This window comes from Callorhinus ursinus, unplaced genomic scaffold (genome assembly GCF_003265705.2).
Source record: "Callorhinus ursinus isolate GAN/ISIS: 27379988/994484 unplaced genomic scaffold, GSC_fseal_2.0 scaffold19, whole genome shotgun sequence".
NCBI lineage: Eukaryota > Metazoa > Chordata > Mammalia > Carnivora > Otariidae > Callorhinus > Callorhinus ursinus.
This window is the reverse complement of record NW_027397081.1, coordinates 19,015,446-19,037,654: the sequence shown is the minus strand read 5'-3', so window position 1 is coordinate 19,037,654 and position 22,209 is coordinate 19,015,446. Positions and strand designations below refer to the sequence as shown.

Genomic DNA, 22,209 nt, shown 5'->3' with positions numbered 1-22,209 from the left:
GGCTCTAGAGAACATTTTAGACTTTGAAGGCCCTTGCCCAAGACGGATTTCAGAGCTAGGATCTAAACCCCAAAGTCCTAAAGCTAAATCCCTTGCTTTCCCTCTGTCCTCCCCTATAATTTACAGCTTCCGTTGAAAAGAATGCAGAAATTCAAGACAGAACTTTTGTTTGGGAGTAAACACTGGACCTTTGACTGAAATCGTGCATTTCCTGTACTTTCCAGAATATTCCTCTGCATGAAGATGATGTTCTGAGGGACCTCCCTTCGTGTATTGGGGGTGAGGGGCAAGTGTTCAGGTTGGGGTAGGAAGAGATCCTCGATTGGTAGGATAATGAGTAATCAGACCTCTTCAAGACTGCTCCCCCTGCCCCCACCCCCCTACTGTGTCTTCCTGAGGCAGGTGGTTTCAGGGTACAACCCACTGAGTCTTTATGAAAGAGAGAGTAGGAGGAAGACGAGTTGTCATCCAGGGGTAAGGCTGGAAATGTGAGCAAAGGCGGCCCTTGAACAGTCAGCTAAACAGATGACAGTCATCAATTTCATTCTGAGGTTGGTGCTATTTTAATGAGTTCTAATCTTTGTGTTTAGACATCCACTATTTGGAGACCCTCATTTTCCTCTCCTTTTCTTAATCCTATACTCGTGCCATCAGGGATCTTATCCAGTCTCGTGTCTTTAAATAATCATCCACAAACTTAGAATTCCCAAAAGTGTATTTCCAGGCCTCCCATCTGAATATCCGATGCATTTATACGCAAGTGCTTTACCCCATGCCTCCTTTGGGTGTCCGAAGAGGTAATCTCAAACGTAGGAAGTCCAAAACGAAGCTCCTGACCCACCCCACCCTGCACACTCTGACTTCAAACCCGCTCCGCTCCATCTTCTCTCTTGGTTGATGGCTCTTCTCTCTTTTCATAGGCTCACACCCAAACCGGAGAGTGGCCCTGAACACCTCTCTTTCTCTCATGTCACAAATACACATTTTTAAAAAGATTATTTATTTATTTGACAGAGAATGAGAACAAGCGGCGGGGGGCGGGGGGGCAGAGGGCAAGGGAAAAGCAGATTCCCCGCTGAGCAGGGAGCCCAACCCAGGGCTGGATCCCAGGACCCTGGGATCATGACCTGAGCTAAAGGCAGACGCTTAACCGACTGAGCCACCCTGGCGCCCCAACTCCAGTAGACTCTTGACTGGTTTTTCTGTTTCCATTCTTGGCCTCCTACAGCCTATTCTCAAAACAAATCATATCATGATACTCTTCTACTCAAAATCCTATAATAGCCCCCCACTTCCCGCAGAGTGAAAGCCATCATCTTTACAATGGCCCAGAGGCCCTGCAGGATCTGACCCCACTGCCTGACCTCATTTACTATTCCCCTGGCTTACTCCAGCGACCTGGCCTCTTTGATGTTCCTCAGACATGCCAAGGCATGCTTCCACTTTAGGGTCTCTGCCTTTGCTCTTTTCTTTGCTTAGAACTCCCTTTCCCCAAGGCTAGTTCGGCGTCTCCTTCAAGACATGCTCTCATGTCTCCTTCCAGTGAGGTCTACTTCGACCACCTTATTTAAATTGCAGTCTGTCCCCCTGGCCGACAACCCCCCTTCCTTCTCTATTATTTTCATAGTATTGTCTAATGTACCATACAATGTTCTTCCATGTCTGTTTCCTGCCATCAGAATGCATGCTCCCCAAGGGTTGGGATTTTCACGTGCTCTATTCACTGATATCTCCCAAGCATTACAACTGATGCTGCTGGCAAATTGTGGAGGCTCAAAATTTGTTGAATAAATGACTGTGCTCTTGGATCTCTTTAGCTTAACATTCAAATCCGGCTTTTGCTCCCATTTCTACCTCTGGATGGATGTGGATGGATCACTCTTCTTCTTCCTACCCTCTCTTCTCTTTCCTAAATATTCTCTAACAGGTCATGCTTACCTATTTGCTGTAAAATGTCTTTGAAGAGTTCATCTTAGCCTTCAGGGGCAGCTGGTGGTGCTGTCCCAGTGAAGTCAGCTCCCATTTCCCTGGCACCCCTCATCCCAGTCAGAAGGAAACACTCCCCCATGCTCTTCTCAGTAGTCCTGCAGGAATTCTAATTTAGAGACTCAGAGAGTTGAACTGTGAGACCACCTGCTGAGGGAGGGGGCAGTAGGGGAGTGGGGGCAGAGGGGAGCAGCCTTCAAGGAATCTAATTCCCCTTACTGTCATACCAATCATACCAATAGAGGATCTCTCTCTACCCCAGCCTGAACACTTCCCCCAACCCCCACATACAGTATACCATAGGGAGGTCCCTCCCAAACATCATCTTCATGCTTAGACTCCAAATTTTCAGATGAATTATGGTCTAATTTTCCTCACATATTAATTTCCACAGAAATAGAAATTAACTTATGGAATGCCCATAGCGATGTCCCTGTTTCCATATCCATAGCATGGTGGTGGTTCCTGTTTATAGAGATGCAAATGAATTTTGTCTAAAGGAGACTACAAATCTTTGTCCGATTCTCATTTGAACCTGTTGTAAAATCTTTCCGGTTCCAACATTTATTAATGAGTTAAATAAAATCTTTGACACATGCTTATTTTCTATGTATATGAAAGTCATAATTTTAGCTTTTTTTTTTTAAGTTGTCCTTTAAAACTTTAGGAGAGGGGGAAAAATATCTTTTCCCCTTTCTCCTCCTAGGTTTTCCAGCTGGGGCACTGTAAACTAGACCAATAAAAGACAGGTAGTTGTTGGTTTGTTTGTTTTCTCTCTTAAAAAAAAATTTTTTTTAATTTTTACTGAGATATACTTGACATATAACATTTTATTAGTTTCAGGTGTACAACAAAGGGACAGGTTAATAGGAGAAAAACAAAGTTTATTAACTTCTGTGTACCATGTGCATAATGTGTAGGAGTAAGTACCCACAGATGAGTAACTCCAAGGGGTGGCTAGAATTTGGGCTATATACCTAACTTAGTAGGAAAAAGGGAAGATGAGGGAGGACACTTAGGGAAAAGCAAATGACTTTTGAGGAAGATAAATGGGCCCTTAGAAGAACAGATAAAAGATATGCTAGTTTGTGATCTTGTCTGTCTGGGTGTGGTGCCAATTTCTGGTCTCCTAGAAGAGAAGATTAGAGTTGTTCTCAGAAGGGGATTTATGACACTTAAGTTCTTTTGGGAGGCTCTGCTTTTAGGTCAAGGGACTTCAAGAACTCAAATGCCTTTTAGCATTTGAAATTCTTATGCACATGCAAAATGGCATATTCTGGGGTGGCATGTCCTGGCCCTCAACACTTCCATAGAACAATTTTCTTTGTATTGGTATCATCTCTAGCACAGTGCTAAGCACAGAGTGTGTTTTCAGTAAATGGCTATTCAGTAAAGGATTGCAGAGTTGCATTATAGCCTAGCCAAAGACAATTAAGGACAACAGATATACATAAAACCAGAACCCCCAAGGATCTCCTGGACAACACCCAGCATTATAGGAAGGGGATCTAGCAACCTATGAGCCCAAGTCTTTCACCATTTCTCCTCACATAAAAATGCTGCAAAGAGATGCTATGGGTGAGAAGGAAAAAAAAAAAGCCATTAGTCTGAGTGTTGTAACAGGGAAGGTTTCATGAGAAGTTAACATTGATTTGGGGTTCGAAAGAATGAAAGGGAATTCTTTTTCTCTTAAGATTTATTTATTTGAGGGTGCCTGGGTGGCTCAGTTGGTTGGGCGACTGCCTTCGGCTCAGCTCATGATCCTGGAGTCCCGGGATCAAGTCCCACATCAGGCTCCCTGCTCGGCGGGGGGTCTGCATCTCCCTCTGACCCTCCTCCCTCTCATGCTCTCTGTCTCTCATTCTCTCTCTTGCAAATAAATAAAATCTTTAAAAAGATTTATTTATTTGAGAGGGAGAGGGAGAAAGAGAGAACGAGTGGGGAGAGGGGCAGAGGGAGAGAATCTCAAGCAGACTCCCCATGAGCACGGAGCCCAACGTGGAGCTCTCTCTCATGACCCTGAGATCATGAGCTGAGCTGAAATCAAGAGTTGGATGCTTAACCGACTGAACCACCCAGGTGCCCCGAAAGAATGAATAGGAATTCTTCAGGCGGAGAGATGGAGAAAAGAGAGTTTCTCCATGGAAAAATGCAGTGGGCAGAGGCATTGAGTACAAAAAAGCATGAGTGATACGAAAGAAAGGGAGACAACGTTATCTGATGGTATCCAGATATCGGAGGTGTATAAAAGAGAAAATGAGACTGGGAAGGTAATGGAGAGGTCACTATAGACTGAATCTGGTCATCATTTGGAGGTGGTAGGGAGCCACTGAAGGGTTTTGAGCTGGAAAAGGGCTGATGTGAGTTTTACGTTAGTATTAACTTGGCATCCACTTACATCGTTATGTAAAGTGGATTGGAGAGGGCAGAAATACACAGCAGCCGGGCAGCTGAAAATATGAAATCAGAGCTCAAAACTTTGTCAGGATAGAGATAAGGATATGAGAATTATCACAGTAGCGGAGCTGGTTGAAATGAGTGCGCAAAGTTGAATACCGAAAATGTCTGAAGTTTATTATCAGCGACAGTGTCTACCTTTACTTTTCTCTTACTTTCTTCTCCCCCATACTCCCCCCACCGAAGACTGTGAGGTCCCCAGGATAGGAGCTGTGTCTTATTCCTGCTTGTTTTCGGGCACCATACCCTGGCATGCAAGCTCAATAAATAATTTGCTGATGAAAAAGAGCATGCGGGGAAAGGAAAAAACACATTTCTCAGAAAGGTGGTGAGGGCAAAAAGGATGATACTGAAGAGTTTTGATACAATGGAGAGACTACTGATGGACATTTTATTGGATGGCTTCAAATCTTTTCAGGAAAACATTTGATATATTGCAGGGCATCACGTGATTGAGGATGGGCTTGCCAGAAATGTGCACGGGAGACTCCCCTATGCTTGTGTGTCTGTTTTTAGTGCCCTTCTGTGTATCTGGAGTGCTCCCTGCAGCCCTCTTCTCCCTGACTCTATTATCTCTCATTTAGTATGCTTATCTCTCAAGGCCTAACTCAAATGCCTCCAACTTTTCTGGGACATTCTCTCTGATACTATTTCAAGTTAATTAATCCTTTTTCTATGTCTATGCTTCTCTCCTTGTTAATCCCATTAGATTATAAATTACTTGAAGACAGGTAGAGGGTTTTACTCATCTGTATAGCCTCCCCCTGACCTGATGGGAAGCAGTCATCCAATAAATGTTTGCTGACATTTGAAATCAAATGAGTTTAAGAATATGCTGAATGGCAGAAAGGGCAAAGCTGAAGTTATATAGCTTGAAGTCTTGGTGGACCAGAACAGCGTGGTTTTTGTGACTAACAGGAGTGAGGTGATGGACAGACAGAACCAGGGAAGGATTTAAGAACTTCAGGCTATGATGCAGGCAGATGAAATTTCACTAAAACTCAAGATTATTATTATTATTATTATTATTAATTATTATTATTATTTTTAAGTAGGCTCCACACCCAACGAGGGGCTTGAACACACAACCCCAAGATCAAGAGTCGCATGCTCTACCCATTGAGCCAGCCAGGCGCCCCAGGAATTTTGGTGTTGTTGTTGTTAGAGAAATCCAAACTTTGATGTCCCTACCTGGAAAAACAAAGACCCAAAGACATGATGCTCATGTGTATTTTATGGTAGGAAGGGATGTAATTTTTTCCCAACTGACTTCCTCTTACTAATCGGCAGTGAAGCCCCCCAAAAGGAAAGCCGAACAATGAAGTCCTCTGTATCAGACTTGAATTTTAAGCATTGACTTCTCCTCTTTAACTCCTCCAGTACCCCCCTTGCCTGGATTCTAAACTTTTGTAAGAACAAAACAGATTGATTTCATAGTGTCACTTTTTTGCCTTCATTTCCAAACTTTCTGGAAGAGCACTTAATGAACAGTGAAATGAATGCAGATGGCCACAGGAAGTGGGAGAGAGGTAACTGGTATACCAGGATCATGAACTAAACGGTCTTAGATGGTTATTTTCAAATCCCAGTTCTGCTACTTGTCTGCAGTGGGGATAATGGCTACAGGATTCCCTTCTTATCTGTGCAGAATATGTTCCCAAATCCCCCCTGGATGCCTGAAACCATGAATAGTGCCAAATCCTATATATACCATGTTTTCTCTCCCTCTCTCAAAATCTTACTGTACCATACCCCCCCTTCTTCTTGTGATGATGTGAGATGATACAGTGCCTCTGTGATACGTGTTAGGCTACAATTGGCAGAAGGAGGATCATCTGCTTCTGGACCTCGGGTACTGAAACCATGGGAAGTGAAACCACAGAGAAGGGGAGGAACTACTTAACTTGCAAAAACACTATGTGGAAAATTAACTAGGTGTAAAAGTGCTGAGCAAAAGGAGTGTAGTGTATTTTGAATAGCTCACATGCAGGTGGTAGAAAACTAGAAAGTCAGAAAGGGTATGCAGGGGAGGGGCGCCTGGGTGGCTCAGTCTGTTGAGCGTCTGACTCTTGATTTCGGCTCAGGTCATGAACTCAAGGTGGTGGGATTGAGCCCCGTGTTGGGCTCTGCACTGGGCTGGGTGTAGAGCCTGCTTGCTCTCTCTCTCTCTCTCTCTCAAAAAAAAGGGGGGGATATGCAGGGAAAAGGTAAGTCTCCTCTCCATCATTTTCAACCAAATCTCCTCACAGCCAACTCTTGATACCCTTATATGCATTTATTGTGCATTCCCTTCCTTCCTTGACTTAGCTGTGTGAACTTGATTGAACACATAATTCAAATGTAAAATCCCTTACCTATGAAATGAAATGGTTTTCAGCATTTAATGAAACAGTTACTACTTTGTAATTAAAATGCCACACAAATAAGAGGTATTATCTTGGGAAGGAGAAGCAAGGCCTATACAAACATATGGTACTTTTAACTTCATTTGGAACAGAGGTCTCTTGACCCTTAGAAATCAGCCCTGGGCTTGACTATGTTTCATTAGGAGTACTCCCTTTCCTCATCTGGACATCAGCAAAAGATGAAGGCTGAGAGCCGCATTGCCTGACCCTGCCTTGGTCTGTCCCACAGGTGATCACTTACTCCAGCCGTCATGTCTACAGTAACTTGACTGAGGAGCAGAAGGGCCGAGTGGCCTTTGCTTCCAATTTCCTGGCAGGAGATGCTTCCCTGCAGATTGAGCCTCTGAAGCCCAGTGATGAGGGCCGCTACAGCTGCAAAGTGAAGAATTCAGGGCGCTATGTGTGGAGCCATGTCATCTTAAAAGTCTTAGGTAAGCTGGAGTGTCAAGGTAAACGCCTCCATCTTATTAATAAGGTCTCTGTGAGGAATAGCCAAATGCCCCATGGTGGTACATAACCTTTTGTTTGATACCCTGTATTGTACATTCACATATCACCTAGTCCAGTTCCCTGGGAAGAAGTATGTTCTCTATTTTAGACATAATAAAAGAAAAAAGAACAATCACAATTTTCCAATGGAGCCCACTTATAAAATTTAAATATCCTCTAATGTTTAAATGGTATACTTATATTGACCTTACATCTCTGAGATACGAGTCAACTCCATTTCTGGTTTCTGGCAGCAAAAGCTACTAAGTTCTATTTAACTGCTTCCAAGTTAATGGACTTCTACCTCTGTTTCAGTATTAGTAAAATCACACTCAGCTTTCCTAAAACTTCCAATTAAATAACAGTGTCTTTGAGAAGTGATGGGGGAGTTTCTGGGGCAGCCTCTGAAAATTACAACAGCACCACTGGAAGCAGCTGGAATTGGGTGTATGTGTGTGCAGGGGTTGGAGGTGGGTGTATTTCTGGAGGTGCTGTAAAGCATGGTTGCATAGCAAAAGGCTACTGACCCCCACTCAAAAGTGGACTGTAACAGATGGCTAGAGAAACAGCTCAACAGGACGTAGTTCTTCCACAGAATCTGGTGTTTGGCGATCTTTGAAGCTTTTTCTTTTTGCCAGTGAGACCATCAAAGCCCAAATGCGAGTTGGAAGGAGAGCTGACAGAAGGAAGTGACGTGACTCTGCAGTGTGAGTCAGCCTCTGGCACAAAGCCCATCATGTATTACTGGCAGCGAATCCGGGAGAAGGAGGGAGAGGATGAACATCTCCCCCCCAAGTCCAGGATTGGTAAGTCATCTTTCCACCAGTCTGCTGAGACAACAGAATGGTACTCTAGCCATGAATTCTAAATCTGGTTTTGTCAGCAACTCACCATGTGACCTTGAACACACTGCTGAACCTCTTTGAGCTTCTGTTTTTCATCCATCAACCCGGACAGGGAAAAAAAAAAAATCCATCTTTTCTTTCCTCAAATGGCACATAAAAGCGGCAAAAGAAATGAGGGAGAGATGTACCGCAGATCCATGATACCTAATTACCGTATTGACTATCCCTTACACAGTTCCCAGGCTTTTGTAACCCTTGAGGATGTGCAACTTCAAAGAATGTTCACCTTTCTTTCCTCATTCTAAAAAAACCTATCATCTGTTCCTTACCAAACTATATTAGAGCATCTTAGGTCAACGATGCAATGAGGTGAGCAATAAACAGAGACCCTGTCACACTAAGAGGATTACAGTCATTCCTTCTGCTTGTGTGTAGACTACAATAACCCTGGACGTGTTCTGCTTCACAATCTCACCATGGCGTCCTCTGGGCTCTACCAGTGCACAGCGGGCAATGAGGCTGGGAAGGAGAGCTGTGTGGTGCGAGTGACTGTACAGTGTAAGTATCCAAGGGGCTTGTTCCTGCGTCTGCATTGTGGTTCTGTGTAAAACACTTCTAATCACAAGAGGAAGGTCAAAGTAAAAACCTTTATTTCCAGAAGGACATGGCTGTCGCTAAAATAAATTCAGCAGTTGCGATGACCATTCCAATCTTGGAGCTCACTCTCTGTTTAGGAACCTGTGTGAATTTGTCAGCTTCCTAAAGAAATTTATTCTGTACAGAAGGGGACCAAAGGGAGATTTCCTTTATAAATGTAAATTTCCCTTATAAAAGGGTATCTTCTACTTTGTTTTTAGAACTTTTGTGTTGGGGCGCCTGGGTGGCTCAGTTGTTAAGTGTCTGCCTTCAGCTCGGGTCATGATCCCAGGGTCCTGGGATCGAGTCCTACGTCGGGCTCCCTGCTCGGCGGGAAGCCTGCTTCTCCCTCTCCCTCTCCCACTCCCCTTTGCTTGTCTTCCCTCTCTCGCTGTGTCTCGGTCAAATAAATAAAATCTTTAAAAAAAAAAAAAGAACTTCTTCTGTGTCTGCTGTTTCTCAGAGATGATCGGCTGAAGGGGGTACCTGGCTGGCTTAGTCAGTAGAGGATAGACGCTTGATCTCAGGGCTGTGAGTTCAAGCCCCACACTGGGTGTGGAGCCTACCTCAAAAAAACCAGCTTAAAATAGTCCTAATGCCAAAGAGGCATATTTTGGGGTGGCATGATCTGCTACCTTTCATTATCAAAGGGGTTAGTCATACACCAAGGGTAAATGGGAAACTCAAGAAGACAGAAAGATCTGGAAACACTCACCTTGTCCGGGGCTTATGTTTTGCTTGTTTGTTTAAGTAAACACTATTCCCAATGTGGGGCTCAAACTCACAACCCCAAGATCAAGAGTCCTTGAGATTAAGAGTCACATGCTCCACCTACTAAGCCAGCCAGGCGTCCCAGGGCTTATGTTTTTTTAAGTTCATGTATTTCCTAGCTTATGTTTGGTTTTACCTCTGCTTTTGTTTCTGAGAAAATAGATGTACAAAGCATCGGCATGGTTGCAGGAGCAGTGACGGGCATGGTGGCTGGAGCTCTGCTGATTTTCCTTTTGGTATGGCTGCTGATCCGAAGGAAGGACAAAGAGAGATATGAGGAAGAAGAGAGACCTAATGAAATTCGGTAAACCTCTCTTCAAAATCCCTTCTACTAGACTTCCTTTCCAGAGCTAACTCTATAGTGACCAGCCAACATAAAGGTCTCATTTCCTCTTTTTTTAAAGATTTTTTTTATTTATTTGAGAGAGACACAGCAGGAGCTGGAGGGGGGGAGGGGGGAGCGGCGGGGCAGAGGCAAAGGGATAGGCAGACTCACTCCTCAGCTGGGAGCCCAACTTGGGGCTTAATCCCAGGACACTCTGATATATCATGACCTGAGCAGAAGCAGATGCTTAACTGACTGAGCCACCCAGGTGCCCCTCCCATTTCCTCTTAACTATTAATCTGTTAAAGGGATTATTCTGGTTAGGTAAGGAGTTCCAGCCTAGGGACAGAAGGTGTGTTTTATCTTGCCTTTATTGTGAAACTATCTATCCTCAACTGAGAATTAAAAGATAACTTTAGGTTACTTCTGATTCACTTCCACTTATAAAGGGCCTACAATCAAGAATGGGCATAACCTATGGGCCGTGAAAGGGTTACGTAGGGATACCTGGGTGGGCTCTGTCACTCTTGATCTCAGCATTGTGAGTTCAAGCCCGAGTTGGGCTCCACGCAGGGTGTGGAGCTTACTTAAAAAAATAAAAGGATTGGGCAACCCCCTGGGGTCCCCTCCCTCCTTGGGAGCTTTGTACTATCACTTTGCAATCCTTAATAAACCTTGCTTTGCTGCCCACCAAAAAATAAACAAACAAATAAATAAGGGTTTATGTAGACAAACCCCAAATCAATCTCAATGGTAAGTGCCTACTCTCCCAGAGTAATAGAGTTGACTTCAGGGCTAACAAAACATGTTTGCCTAAGCCAACCATGAAGTCTCAGGGACTGGGGAAGTGCCCATTCCCCTAAATGGCTGCCTTCCAGTGGTATCATGTGAAGTTTACAGCTTGAGGAATTTATTGGGAAACCTCAGACGGAAGCAACCATAGTGGAAGCCATCAGGGTCTTGTCAGTATTAAAGTTTACCTTTGCTGTTTTTTCTCTTCAGGGAGGATGCGGAAGCCCCCAAAGCCCGCCTCGTGAAACCGAGTTCCTCCTCCTCAGGCTCTCGGAGCTCACGCTCCGGTTCTTCCTCCACCCGCTCCACAGCAAATAGTGCCTCACGCAGCCAGCGGACACTGTCGACTGAAGCGGCGCCCCAGCCAGGGCTGGCCACCCATGCCTACAGCCTAGTGGGGCCGGAGGGGAGGGGTTCTGAACCAAAGAAAGTCCACCATGCTACCCTGACCAAAGCAGAACCACACCCAGCATGATCCCCAGCCAGAGCAGAGCCTTCTGAACCGTCTGAATTAGAGTGGACTTGACTCCCATGCTTTCCCGGGAGTCAGGATCTTAGGACTCTTCGGCACCGAAGCTCAGTCACCAGCCACACGACCCCTTCGAACCAGATGACAGGCCATTTCAGTAGCAGTGAGCATTGCATGGAACCGATTCAAATGAGCACTTTCTTTATATGACACCAAACAGGAAAAAGGATGTAAACTGATCATCTTCCAAAAGGCATCTCATGGTGCCTTGAGACCAGAGTGGGGAAAAGCGGGGGTCCAAATCTGTGTGTTTGTTGACCAGGACCTGTGGTGGAAAAGGTTGGGAAAAGGGGAACTGAACACACTTAAAACTTCTCACCTGAGATATTTTGTATCAGCACTTCCGCTCAACGTTGTCAAGAAGAAATGAGATGTTGTTCATAAATTTTCTATGCATTTCTGCAAACCTACTGGATTATTGTGATTATTCAGAGTCAAGTGGAACCCACAGCCTTATATTTCACCTAGCTGCACCATGTACTGGGCATATTGCTTCTGAGAAATTTCAAAAAAGGAAATACATTCCTCCCAACCTGACTTCATTTACCATAAGGTTTGGATATTAATTTCACAAGGAGTTGAACTAGTGAGAGGTCAAGAATGATTTGAGTTTCTCCCCCTCTATCCACTACTAATCTCCCACTTATATTAAACCATAAGAGAACTAAGAAAGGAATTCAAAATGTGTGACAGGGGACTGTGAAAAACTTTCCATCTTAATGATGTTCAGAGGGTCACTGACAGATATCAGAAATATATACTGGAACAATTATGGACTGTCCCTCAAATCAGACGTCTCTGAGGACTTCCCTGCTGGATATCTGGAGCAAAAAAACATTCACTGTGTGTCATTTGACAATGTTCCTAGAAGTCTTTTAGAGAAAGAGAGATCTTTCAGAGATGCTAAAAGATCATCTGACATATCATTGCATTCTCTTTTGAGAACATATGAAATCAGAATTTCAAGACTGACTAAATGAGAAAGGGAGCTTAGATAGATCAATTTTCTCTTAATATGTTGAGGAGTGGTATAAGGAATTTTACTATTACACCAAACTTGGAGCTTCCTCTGTTTCTTTCATTTTAGGAGAATGGTGTGAACCTGGGACTTTTGATAATTCTAGGCCTTAAATTATCAAAAAGATCAGGGATTGCCAGTGTTTCCTAATGGCATTGCAAGTACGTCATAATGATTCCCTCCTGAAAGGCTGACACAGAGAGAAATTCAGTAATTTCCCAGCCTCTGGGGAAGTCCAGGTCTGGAAGGAAAGGGAATTATATTTAGGGAAGGGATGGTGAGGATAACTCATGGGTGGCAGGACCAGGGCTGGATTAGTGACTGCTAACGTTCGAACTGTCATCATCTTGGAAACAATGAACAGAAATGATTCACCAGGATAACCATCAAAGAGTTGATTCATGGAAGAAAGGTGTGTGAGAAATAAAAAGAAAAGCACAGTCTGCAATACAAGAACTTGCCTTTTTTAATAGTGTTGACTATTCTGAGTCAAATTCATCCTATGGCAAGAATGGTAGATCTGAAATAGCCCTGCAAGGACCTTAGGACAAATGTCAACAGATCACCATTGGTAGTGCAAAATATTTATGATTAAAAGAGAAAGTCATGCTGAATCTGGAGATGAAAGCATTGTTTCTAAAATGGGAATCAGATGCTTGAAGAGAAAAGGCAGATCTGGGATTTGGCCCCATTTCTCTGGTTTTTCATTTCTACATTTAATTCTTACAAAACAGTCCTCATATAGTGCAAATGCATTTCCCTCTAAGGTTCTTTAAGAAAAAAAAAAAAAGAAATGGGGGTTTATCCTTGGGTGAAAACTGTAATCTGAGGTTTGTCTTCCTCTTAAAAAAAGCTGGGAAATAAGAGACATTGAGGAAGTAATGTAAAGAATGTCTGCTATTAATTTAAGAAGGCTGGCATATTTGGAATGCTTCTTATACTGCCTCATTGTAAGATAGAAACCCCTTCCATATACTTTTTTATTCTTCTAGTAGTGTGGTAACCTATCACCTCTGCTATGAAATTCTGAGAATTCCCATTCCTAGAGTACCTGAGCCAAACAAGTACACTCTGGAGGCTGCAGCTGTACTATCAGAAGCAATTTGCTCTTATCATTATTTACACCTTTGAACCTAATGTTTCCTGTATATGCCTTTGAAAGCAGGCATCAGTCCCCTTTGCATGATATGGAGATTTAGGTTATTTAAACATATTAGTTACTAAAAGACTAAAATACCAGTTGAATATCCAGATTTTGGGTATCTATTCACACTGGAAATCTACAAGAAAATTCACAAAACAGGTAACTACCTAAAATCTGAGAAATTCTAAGGAATTGAAAATTCTGAGCGATAAGGGTGAAGTTTTAGCAATGAGAGTACACTTCTCTTAGAGTCAGGTTTTTGGGTTCAGATATGGCAAGCTCCGGGCAGTTCCGAGACACTACTGGCTTCAAACCATATTCCATTAACTTTAACTCAAATAAATTTGATCCTTTAATATGAAACAAACAAAAAGGCAAGAAAGCTAAAAAGTAGAAGGAAGAAATGTTTGTGGGAAGAAGATACTGATGGAATGATGTGTATGTTTGGAGAATAACCATTTCAATAAAATATATAAACCAAAATTAAATTTGGAAAATAATGAGGTTGATGCCCTTGTTGTTACACTGTATAAAAACAATTTCAGAATTGCTGTTGCAAAAAGACATAATTTTGCTTCATTTCTGGTGTTAAGCTGTTTATATTTTAACTTCTAAGTTGCCTTGTAATTGAGACTGTATTTGATCACAAAAAAATATTTATTACAGATGTATCTGTATTAGCAATTAAAAAATAAATAAGTAAAGGTAATACCATAGGAGAAGCTAAAGGTCATGTAACCTGCCCTGGAAATTTGTTCATTAGCTTGCTGCCAAAAAAAGAAGAGAAGAACTCAGTTTGAATATGATCTATTATTTATTAATTTCAGTGACAAATATACCAAGTACTATTTTCTCACAAAGCAAGATACTTAGTAGTACTGGAGATACCAAGTTATGACTGAGATCCTGCTCTTAAGGACTTCATCAAAATAAATATTTACGAAGCAAATATTTTATACCAAGGTGAAGTGCCAACAGAACTATACATTAAGGGTTCAAACAAATCTCAAAAGAAGTAAACACTGATGAGATTCAAATAAACCTGAAAAGGAAAAAAACTTCACAAAATTAAATGAGGTAATACATGCAAAGCACTTATAACAGTGCTTGGTACGTGACAAGGACTCAAATATGTTCATCATGAACCCCAACCCCCAGTCAGAAACCCTAGGCTTCAGACTTCACTGCGGTCCCTATGCCCGCAAACTTTAAATTTCCATCCTGAATGTTTCTGAAACCTTGTGTATTTAAAGAAGTGGAGACAGGACATTCATCTTATTGAGCTTTAAAAACATAAAAGTCTGAATCATTCTATTTAATAAGAGCATAGTCCAAGTTCTGCAATGTATTTTGAGTGAAAGGAGACACGTTATCTACTCTACTTTCTTTAATCACTGCTGTTAGGTGGGATACTCCAAGCCACTGAATCTGGGCCCTTGTTTTATTTTCCAATGGTTCAAGAATTAAAATGTTGCAGGTAGTCCACAGGTTAAAAGCTGCAAAATGTAGGGTATAGTTCAGAGACTGTACGTGATAGGTTGAGCGGGAAAAGGAAGATTGCAGATACCAGAGAAAATTGAAAGGAGCCTCTCACAGCACACACCTTCCTCTTTCTGGAGTTGTGTAGTTACGTGTTTCTAGAAAGGAAATTATACTATAGTGTAAGAAAAAAACAGACGAAGGATTCTGGAATCAAAAGCGCTAGCTTCCATTCTACCTCAGCCAGCCGTAAATCCTACAAATAACATCTCCGAACCTCATTTTTCTCCTAATACCGGGATGTATAATATATATCTCAAAAAACTATTTTGATGATTACGTGATATAAGAAATGAAACCCTTTGTACTCTGTAAAAGCATCATATAAAATTAATTTCTTGGGAGATGGGGAGAAATTTAAGTATATGCCTCCACGTGCTCAAGCCTAACATTGTCCCGTCCCCCCCCCCCCCCCCACCCCCCCCCCCAACAGAAATTTCTTCCTTCATATGTTTGAATCTGTCTTTAGTCCTTACTGGCTTTGACAAGGACAAAGTGTCCTCTTCTGACAGCCTTTTTGGAGCCACTGTCTGGAAGGCCTTTCTAATTCCAGCCACACCACTATGTTAGTTTTAAAAAGAATCTTTTCATTTATCTGCCCATTTATTTATTAAACAAGAATATCAGCTGCCCTGCCTGTTTGAAAGAACACCCTGGAAAACATTTCAAGGAACGGACAAAGGCTCTTGGAATGACAAGGCCCAAATACCTGCCACCACGCACAATTTAATTGTAAGTACTACTGCTTTGTGGACTGATTTGGACTGATTAGTAATGTTTTCAAGCTGCCTCTGAACAATCTCTCGTTTAGTTTTTTTATAAGTCAAGGAAGGAAAAATAATACATCATGTTACTAAATATAAAAGAGGCTCTAGAAAGTCTAAATCAAGGACACGGGGCTACTGGAACCCAGGTTCCTAATGCCTGATTCTCCTACACGGAAAAAACTCACTAGCTTTTCTTTTCTTTAACAAGTAACTGAGAAGTGAGGGATGTGGGTGAGGGGAAGAGGGAGAGCCAAGAAGCCGAACCTGTTTTTGGCGGGAGGTGGGGAGTGGCGGAGTTGTCCGGCCTCAGGGAAGCGGGTTTGGACCTTTATTTCGCTGAGGGTTCAGGCACAGGATCCGGCCCAGGTGGTTCTGAGAGGCCGAACCCCCTCCAACCTCTGCCTCGAGGGCTGCCGGCCTTCACCTGCGCGGTGACTGAAAATTCTCGGGGTCGGCCTGGCTAACCTGTCCCACCCCGCTTGAGCTCGGTCCCTCCAGCCCCAGATCTGTGAACCCCCGGGCAAGTCACCCTAGCAGCGCCCAGGGGTCGGTATCACCCCCCCCCAGGTCCTAGTATTCAGTCCTGGCCCAAAACCATAGTAGGTAGGAAACGTGGGAACATGGAATCCGGGAGGGCCTAGAGGATCCTGTACAACGCCGAAGTGGGGGTTGGGGGAAACAGAATGAGAACTGGGTGGGGAGGGGCGCAACAACCTTCGCGGCCATTTTGTCCTCGCTCTACTTCCGTCTTCCCTCCCGGACTGCCGGCTCCGAACCCCTCCCTTCTGGCCCTGCGCTCGTCCTCCCCGGGTTCCGCGTGGATCCAGATAGCGGCCAGTGCTGCTGTCATTGGCTGGTTCCAAATTTGCCCGCCCCTCTTCCTCCTCCTCCTTCCGTCCCCTCCCGCCCGCGCTTACTGGGAGCGCCTGCGCAGTAGCGGACGCTCCTTTGACCAACCCCCTCCCCCCGCCCCCCGGCCTAGGGTGACTGAGGACTCCCGCGCGCGGGCTCTCTCGGCTCCACCCTCCCTTTCCCCCGGGCAGTTCGGAGAGCGGGGGCGAGAATGAAAGTTCCAGAACGCTGCGGTGAGTGCGTCATCGCGAGGTGGGGTAGAATGGGGGCGGGAGTGGGCGAGGCCCGAGGGGTAGAGCCGGCTTAGTCATTGGGGCTCGTAGAGGTGGCCGCGCGCCCATTGGCCGAAGAAGCTATGATGGGCAGCCGGCAGGGGTGGACCCCTTCTGGAAGGTTCTGAGGCAGGGTATAAGAGACAGGGTGGCGGGCGGAAACCGGTCTCATTGAACGCTGGGCTAAATCACCAGACCTCTGAATTCTTCTCAAGCCGAGCCAGGCCCACACAGAAGGTAAGATCTCCGTCCTGTAATCTCGTGGGGTTTCTTCAGGAACGTGCGCCCCGCGCCCGGGCTGAGCGGGTTTGCGATACTTTGGAGGCTTTTGAGCATTCACATAGGCGGGGGGCCGTGAGTCCCTTGCCCAGGGGGTCCCTTCTCCCCGGGAGGCGGCGGATCTGGGTTGCGGTCGGGCGGGAAAGCCGGGGCGTGGGCTGCAGGCCGTGATGGCCACCGCGGAGCCAGGGCGGCGCCCGCAGGGAGGGCTGGGCGAGGGCCGCTTCCACGCTCGGGGGGGGGGGCGGGCGGAAGTCCGGCGCCCTGGAGCGGACCTTCCTTAGATCCTCAGAGCAGGAAGTCGCCATTGGCACGCGCCCAACGCGGGGGAGGGGGACTCGAGCACGTAATACGGGCCGTATTGTGTAGCTTGTCGGAGTGCAGGTTGCGGGGAGGGGGGAGAGAAGAGGTCGGGCTCTGGGCTCGATACCACGTGCTCGGTACTGTTGCAGAGCCTCCGGACAGGTGCTGCTTTCGGTGTGGGCTGGGCCCAGCTGCGGTTGGCACTGAACCTCGACTGCAGAATTTATTGATCTGGCCCTTCCGCGTGGTTTTCACACAAGGGCAGTGTTTGGGGGGAGGTGGTAAGTGAAATCTTGGGCAAAAGTGCCTCCTACCTGATGGTCTAGGTTTCACAGTAAACGTTTCTAAGCGTTTGATTGCCTTTTCAAACCCTGGGCTTTTTAAAATTTTCCAGCAACCATGTCTAAGGGACCTGCGGTTGGCATTGATCTTGGCACCACCTACTCTTGCGTGGGTGTCTTCCAACACGGGAAAGTGGAAATAATTGCCAATGATCAGGGAAACCGAACCACTCCAAGTTATGTCGCCTTCACTGACACAGAACGATTGATCGGTGATGCTGCAAAGAATCAAGTTGCGATGAACCCCACCAACACAGTTTTTGGTAAGCCGTTAATACGAGCAGTATGCCATGAGTTTAAGTGGTTTAGACTGGGTGTAATGTTAGAGTCGGAAGTTTATGGAATATAAGGCAGCCATGAAAGCCCGGAAAAAAGGGAAAGTTGGTTTTTAAAATCCGTTAGTGGGGATTTTATAGCTCCATACTAAAGAAAGCCGAGGTAATTGTAAAATTAGGGAATTTGAGTAACTGCCAGAAAATGTAAGTCTATTTACTATTGAGTTTGCTTCCGAGATCAGAGTTTGCTAGGCCTCTTGGCATTTGAGTAATGGCAGACCAGGATTCTGGGTGGATGGAGTATTAACCTTTGCATATGATTACCCATTACAGATGCCAAGCGCCTGATTGGACGTAGATTTGATGATGCTGTTGTCCAATCTGATATGAAGCATTGGCCTTTTATGGTGGTGAATGATGCTGGTAGGCCTAAGGTCCAAGTAGAATACAAGGGAGAGACAAAAAGTTTCTATCCAGAGGAGGTGTCCTCTATGGTTTTGACGAAGATGAAGGAAATTGCAGAGGCCTACCTTGGGAAGGTGAGTAGTGTGCAGCCCTACAGGGAGGTAGTTGGAGGTTGCAGTATTATACACCAGATTTCCTAATGAATGGAATTCACGGGGGGCTGGACTGATCAGTTTGTCTTTTTAAAGAATGGTTATCTTAAGTGCATGCAGAGGCAATGTGATCATGGGACTAACAGTTTTAGGAATGGACTACAAAAACAATATTTGTGTTTCTAGACTGTTACCAATGCAGTTGTCACGGTACCTGCATACTTCAATGACTCTCAGCGTCAGGCTACCAAAGATGCTGGAACTATTGCTGGTCTCAATGTACTTCGAATCATCAACGAGCCAACTGCTGCTGCTATTGCTTATGGCTTAGACAAGAAGGTATGTACCATTTGTAAAGCATAGGATTCATTTTACCATAGATTGGAGCCAGTGGAGAATGGATAAGGAGTAATTACCTTGTACTTTAATTGCAGGTTGGTGCTGAAAGGAATGTGCTGATCTTTGACTTGGGAGGTGGCACTTTTGATGTGTCAATCCTTACTATTGAAGATGGGATCTTTGAGGTCAAATCCACAGCCGGAGACACCCACTTAGGTGGAGAAGACTTTGACAACAGGATGGTCAACCATTTTATTGCAGAGTTCAAGCGCAAACATAAGAAGGACATCAGTGAAAACAAGAGGGCAGTTCGTCGTCTCCGTACTGCTTGTGAACGTGCTAAGCGCACACTTTCTTCCAGCACGCAGGCCAGTATTGAGATTGATTCTCTATATGAAGGAATCGACTTCTATACCTCTATTACTCGTGCCCGGTTTGAAGAATTAAATGCTGATCTGTTCCGTGGCACCCTGGACCCTGTAGAGAAAGCCCTTCGGGATGCCAAACTAGACAAGTCTCAAATCCACGATATTGTGCTGGTGGGTGGTTCTACCCGTATCCCCAAGATTCAGAAGCTTCTACAAGATTTCTTCAACGGGAAAGAACTGAATAAGAGCATCAACCCTGATGAGGCTGTTGCTTACGGTGCAGGTAATAATCCCTCTATCCTAGTTAAACAGTTCTAACAGATGGCCTTTCAGGCCCCAAGCTGACTCGCTGTGATGACTGATTCCTTAAACATTCGTAGTTTCCACCAAAAGCTTAGCTGATGATGGCCCTACTTCCTTGGATGTCTGAGCGATTGACATTTGTTAGTGAGATAATGAAGTGGTTGGGATTTTTTTCTTACTAATTGTTTTTACTTTAGCTGTCCAGGCAGCCATCCTTTCTGGAGACAAATCTGAAAATGTTCAAGATTTGCTGCTGTTGGATGTCACTCCACTTTCTCTTGGCATTGAAACTGCTGGAGGAGTCATGACTGTTCTTATCAAGCGTAATACTACTATTCCTACCAAACAGACACAGACCTTCACTACCTACTCAGACAACCAGCCTGGTGTGCTCATTCAGGTATGTTTTATATTGTATTTGTATTGTTTTGGCTGTACTTGGTCCTGTGAAACTGGGAAGACGTCCCGCTGTGATGATTTGACTCCAACCATTCGTAGTTTCCACCAGAAGTCTTGTGTTGGCCAGTTCCTTCCTTGGATGTCTGAGCGATCAGTCTTTCTAATTGACTTTTCCACAAATCTAGAAACTGGGGCAGTAATCTTTGCCCGTTCTTAGTAATTTTTATTTCCTACCAAGGTGTATGAAGGGGAGCGTGCCATGACCAAGGATAACAACCTACTTGGCAAGTTCGAACTCACAGGCATCCCTCCTGCCCCTCGTGGCGTTCCTCAGATTGAAGTCACTTTTGATATTGATGCTAACGGTATCCTCAACGTCTCTGCTGTGGATAAGAGCACAGGGAAAGAGAACAAGATCACCATCACTAACGACAAGGGTACGTTAGTGGCACAACCTTGAGTTACGTTGGATATTTCGTCTTAAGAGGGTTTGGGTTATAAGGGATCATATTTTTCAAATACTTTAACTGACCCATGGGTATTTTAGCCAAGAAGTAATTTCCTGGAATGCAGCTTTACTGGGTTACAAACGTTGCAGGGTAACTTGGAAGGTTCAGTTTTAGTAAAAACTGGTTAATTTCACAGGCCGCTTGAGCAAGGAAGACATTGAGCGCATGGTCCAGGAAGCTGAGAAGTACAAAGCTGAAGATGAGAAACAGCGGGACAAGGTGTCTTCCAAGAATTCACTTGAGTCTTACGCATTCAACATGAAAGCAACTGTTGAAGATGAAAAACTTCAGGGCAAGATCAATGACGAGGACAAACAGAAGATTCTTGACAAGTGCAATGAAATCATCAATTGGCTTGATAAGAACCAGGTTTGTAATCTATAGTAGGAGAGTGGGTAGGGGTGGTTATAGGGCTTCAGTGAAAGGTTAGATGCGCCTTAAAAATATAGGTCACGATGATGAATGGTCCAAACATTCGCGGTTTCCACCAGAATTCTAGATGTTGGCAGCTAGCTTCCTTCCTTGGATGTCTGAGTGACCCAAGATTTCATGGGTAGTGAAGACTTGAATATGATACGCTTCTGTGTCTAGTCTTAACAAATTGCACCAGACCTTAACTTTCCTTTGAGGAACCTGTAGTAAAAAGTTTTTTTTTCTTTTCAGACTGCAGAGAAGGAAGAATTTGAACACCAGCAGAAAGAGCTGGAGAAAGTCTGCAATCCTATCATTACCAAACTGTACCAGAGTGCAGGGGGCATGCCAGGAGGAATGCCTGGAGGCTTCCCTGGTGGTGGAGCTCCTCCATCTGGTGGTGCCTCCTCTGGACCCACCATCGAAGAGGTTGATTAAGCCAACCTGAGAATAGGTCTAGCATTGTTCCACAAAATATTCGAAGGACCCAAATTTGTAGCAAATTCCATGGCAGTTTTAATGTTGAGCTGCTATAGTATAAATAAACTGGGCATTCTTGATACTTGAATATGAAATACGTGCACAGGGAAAGGAAATGAACATTGCACTTTATAAGCACTGTTATTGTTAAGTGGAAAATGCAATGTCTTAAATAAAACGGTATTTAATTGGCACCATACAATTGTCTGACTCCATGTATACAAGGGCAGCAGGCAGTGTTTCGTTTTTGGGGGCTGTGGACGTTCTTTTGGCCTAGTGGTGAATCACCCAAAAGAGTATTTGGTTTGTCCAATAGAACAGTTTAAACAAATGCGTCTGGTCAGATTATGAATCTGGAGTGGTTTGGATTTATGATTAGATGGGTTCATGATCCCTACATTCTACAGTCGAAATTTGAGCTGCAGATAGGCTTTCCAGTGCTGGGGCAGCTGTTGCAGGGGAGGAAGCAATTGGAAAAAGGGAATTCATGATTGTTTCGTGTAGCTTGCTAACAAACTGGTTATCTGTTTGAGGGTTTACTCGTTTGGGGATGGCCAACTGGAACAGTGGCATAGCCGGTCATTGTAAGAAGTTTAAGCATGTGGAACTGACCAAGGACAGATAAGAGCATATTCCTTATAAAGCCTTACATGTTCTCCAGGGGGAGATTGATCCTTTTACTCAACTTGGTCAGGGCTGCACAGTAACTTGGGGAATTAGCTGCAAAGTTGAGGTGGGTGGGGTTTACCATAGAGTCAAGGGAGAAGGAAAGGCCTGGAATATGCAACTGATTTCATTAGGCTAACCCTCAAAAGGAC

The 22,209-nt window shown here is 44.4% G+C and overlaps 2 protein-coding genes and 1 non-coding gene across 4 annotated transcripts in view; all 3 read left to right on the top strand.

Annotated features, from left to right (window-relative positions):
• Window positions 1-14,101, top strand: part of CLMP (CXADR like cell adhesion molecule) — a 95,697-nt gene extending 81,596 nt beyond the window's left edge. Inside the window, exons 4-8 of the mRNA XM_073903875.1 lie at window positions 7,078-7,279; window positions 7,976-8,143; window positions 8,618-8,740; window positions 9,737-9,893; window positions 10,917-14,101. Of these exons, the coding sequence (XP_073759976.1) occupies window positions 7,078-7,279; window positions 7,976-8,143; window positions 8,618-8,740; window positions 9,737-9,893; window positions 10,917-11,181 (915 nt within the window). The 3' untranslated portion in view covers window positions 11,182-14,101. The remainder of the gene's footprint in view (window positions 1-7,077; window positions 7,280-7,975; window positions 8,144-8,617; window positions 8,741-9,736; window positions 9,894-10,916) is intronic.
• A 2,650-nt stretch (window positions 14,102-16,751) lies between these two features.
• On the top strand, window positions 16,752-21,593 carry HSPA8 (heat shock protein family A (Hsp70) member 8). Of its 2 annotated transcripts, none has more exons than XM_073903874.1 (9): window positions 16,752-16,788; window positions 17,804-18,013; window positions 18,359-18,564; window positions 18,769-18,921; window positions 19,017-19,572; window positions 19,790-19,992; window positions 20,230-20,428; window positions 20,637-20,869; window positions 21,164-21,593. In XM_073903874.1, exons 1-9 carry the CDS (start codon window positions 16,767-16,769, stop codon window positions 21,347-21,349), a joined length of 1,968 nt encoding a protein of 655 aa, XP_073759975.1. In that variant the 5' UTR covers window positions 16,752-16,766; the 3' UTR covers window positions 21,350-21,593. The 2 variants fall into 2 exon arrangements, with proteins under 2 accessions (XP_073759975.1, XP_025749215.1); XM_025893430.2 differs by lacking the exon at window positions 16,752-16,788 and adding an exon at window positions 16,920-17,064.
• LOC112840640 (small nucleolar RNA SNORD14) lies at window positions 19,636-19,723 on the top strand. Its single transcript, XR_003212538.1, has one exon. It is a non-coding gene; the product is annotated as a small nucleolar RNA SNORD14 (small nucleolar RNA).
• Window positions 21,594-22,209: the final 616 nt, after the last annotated feature.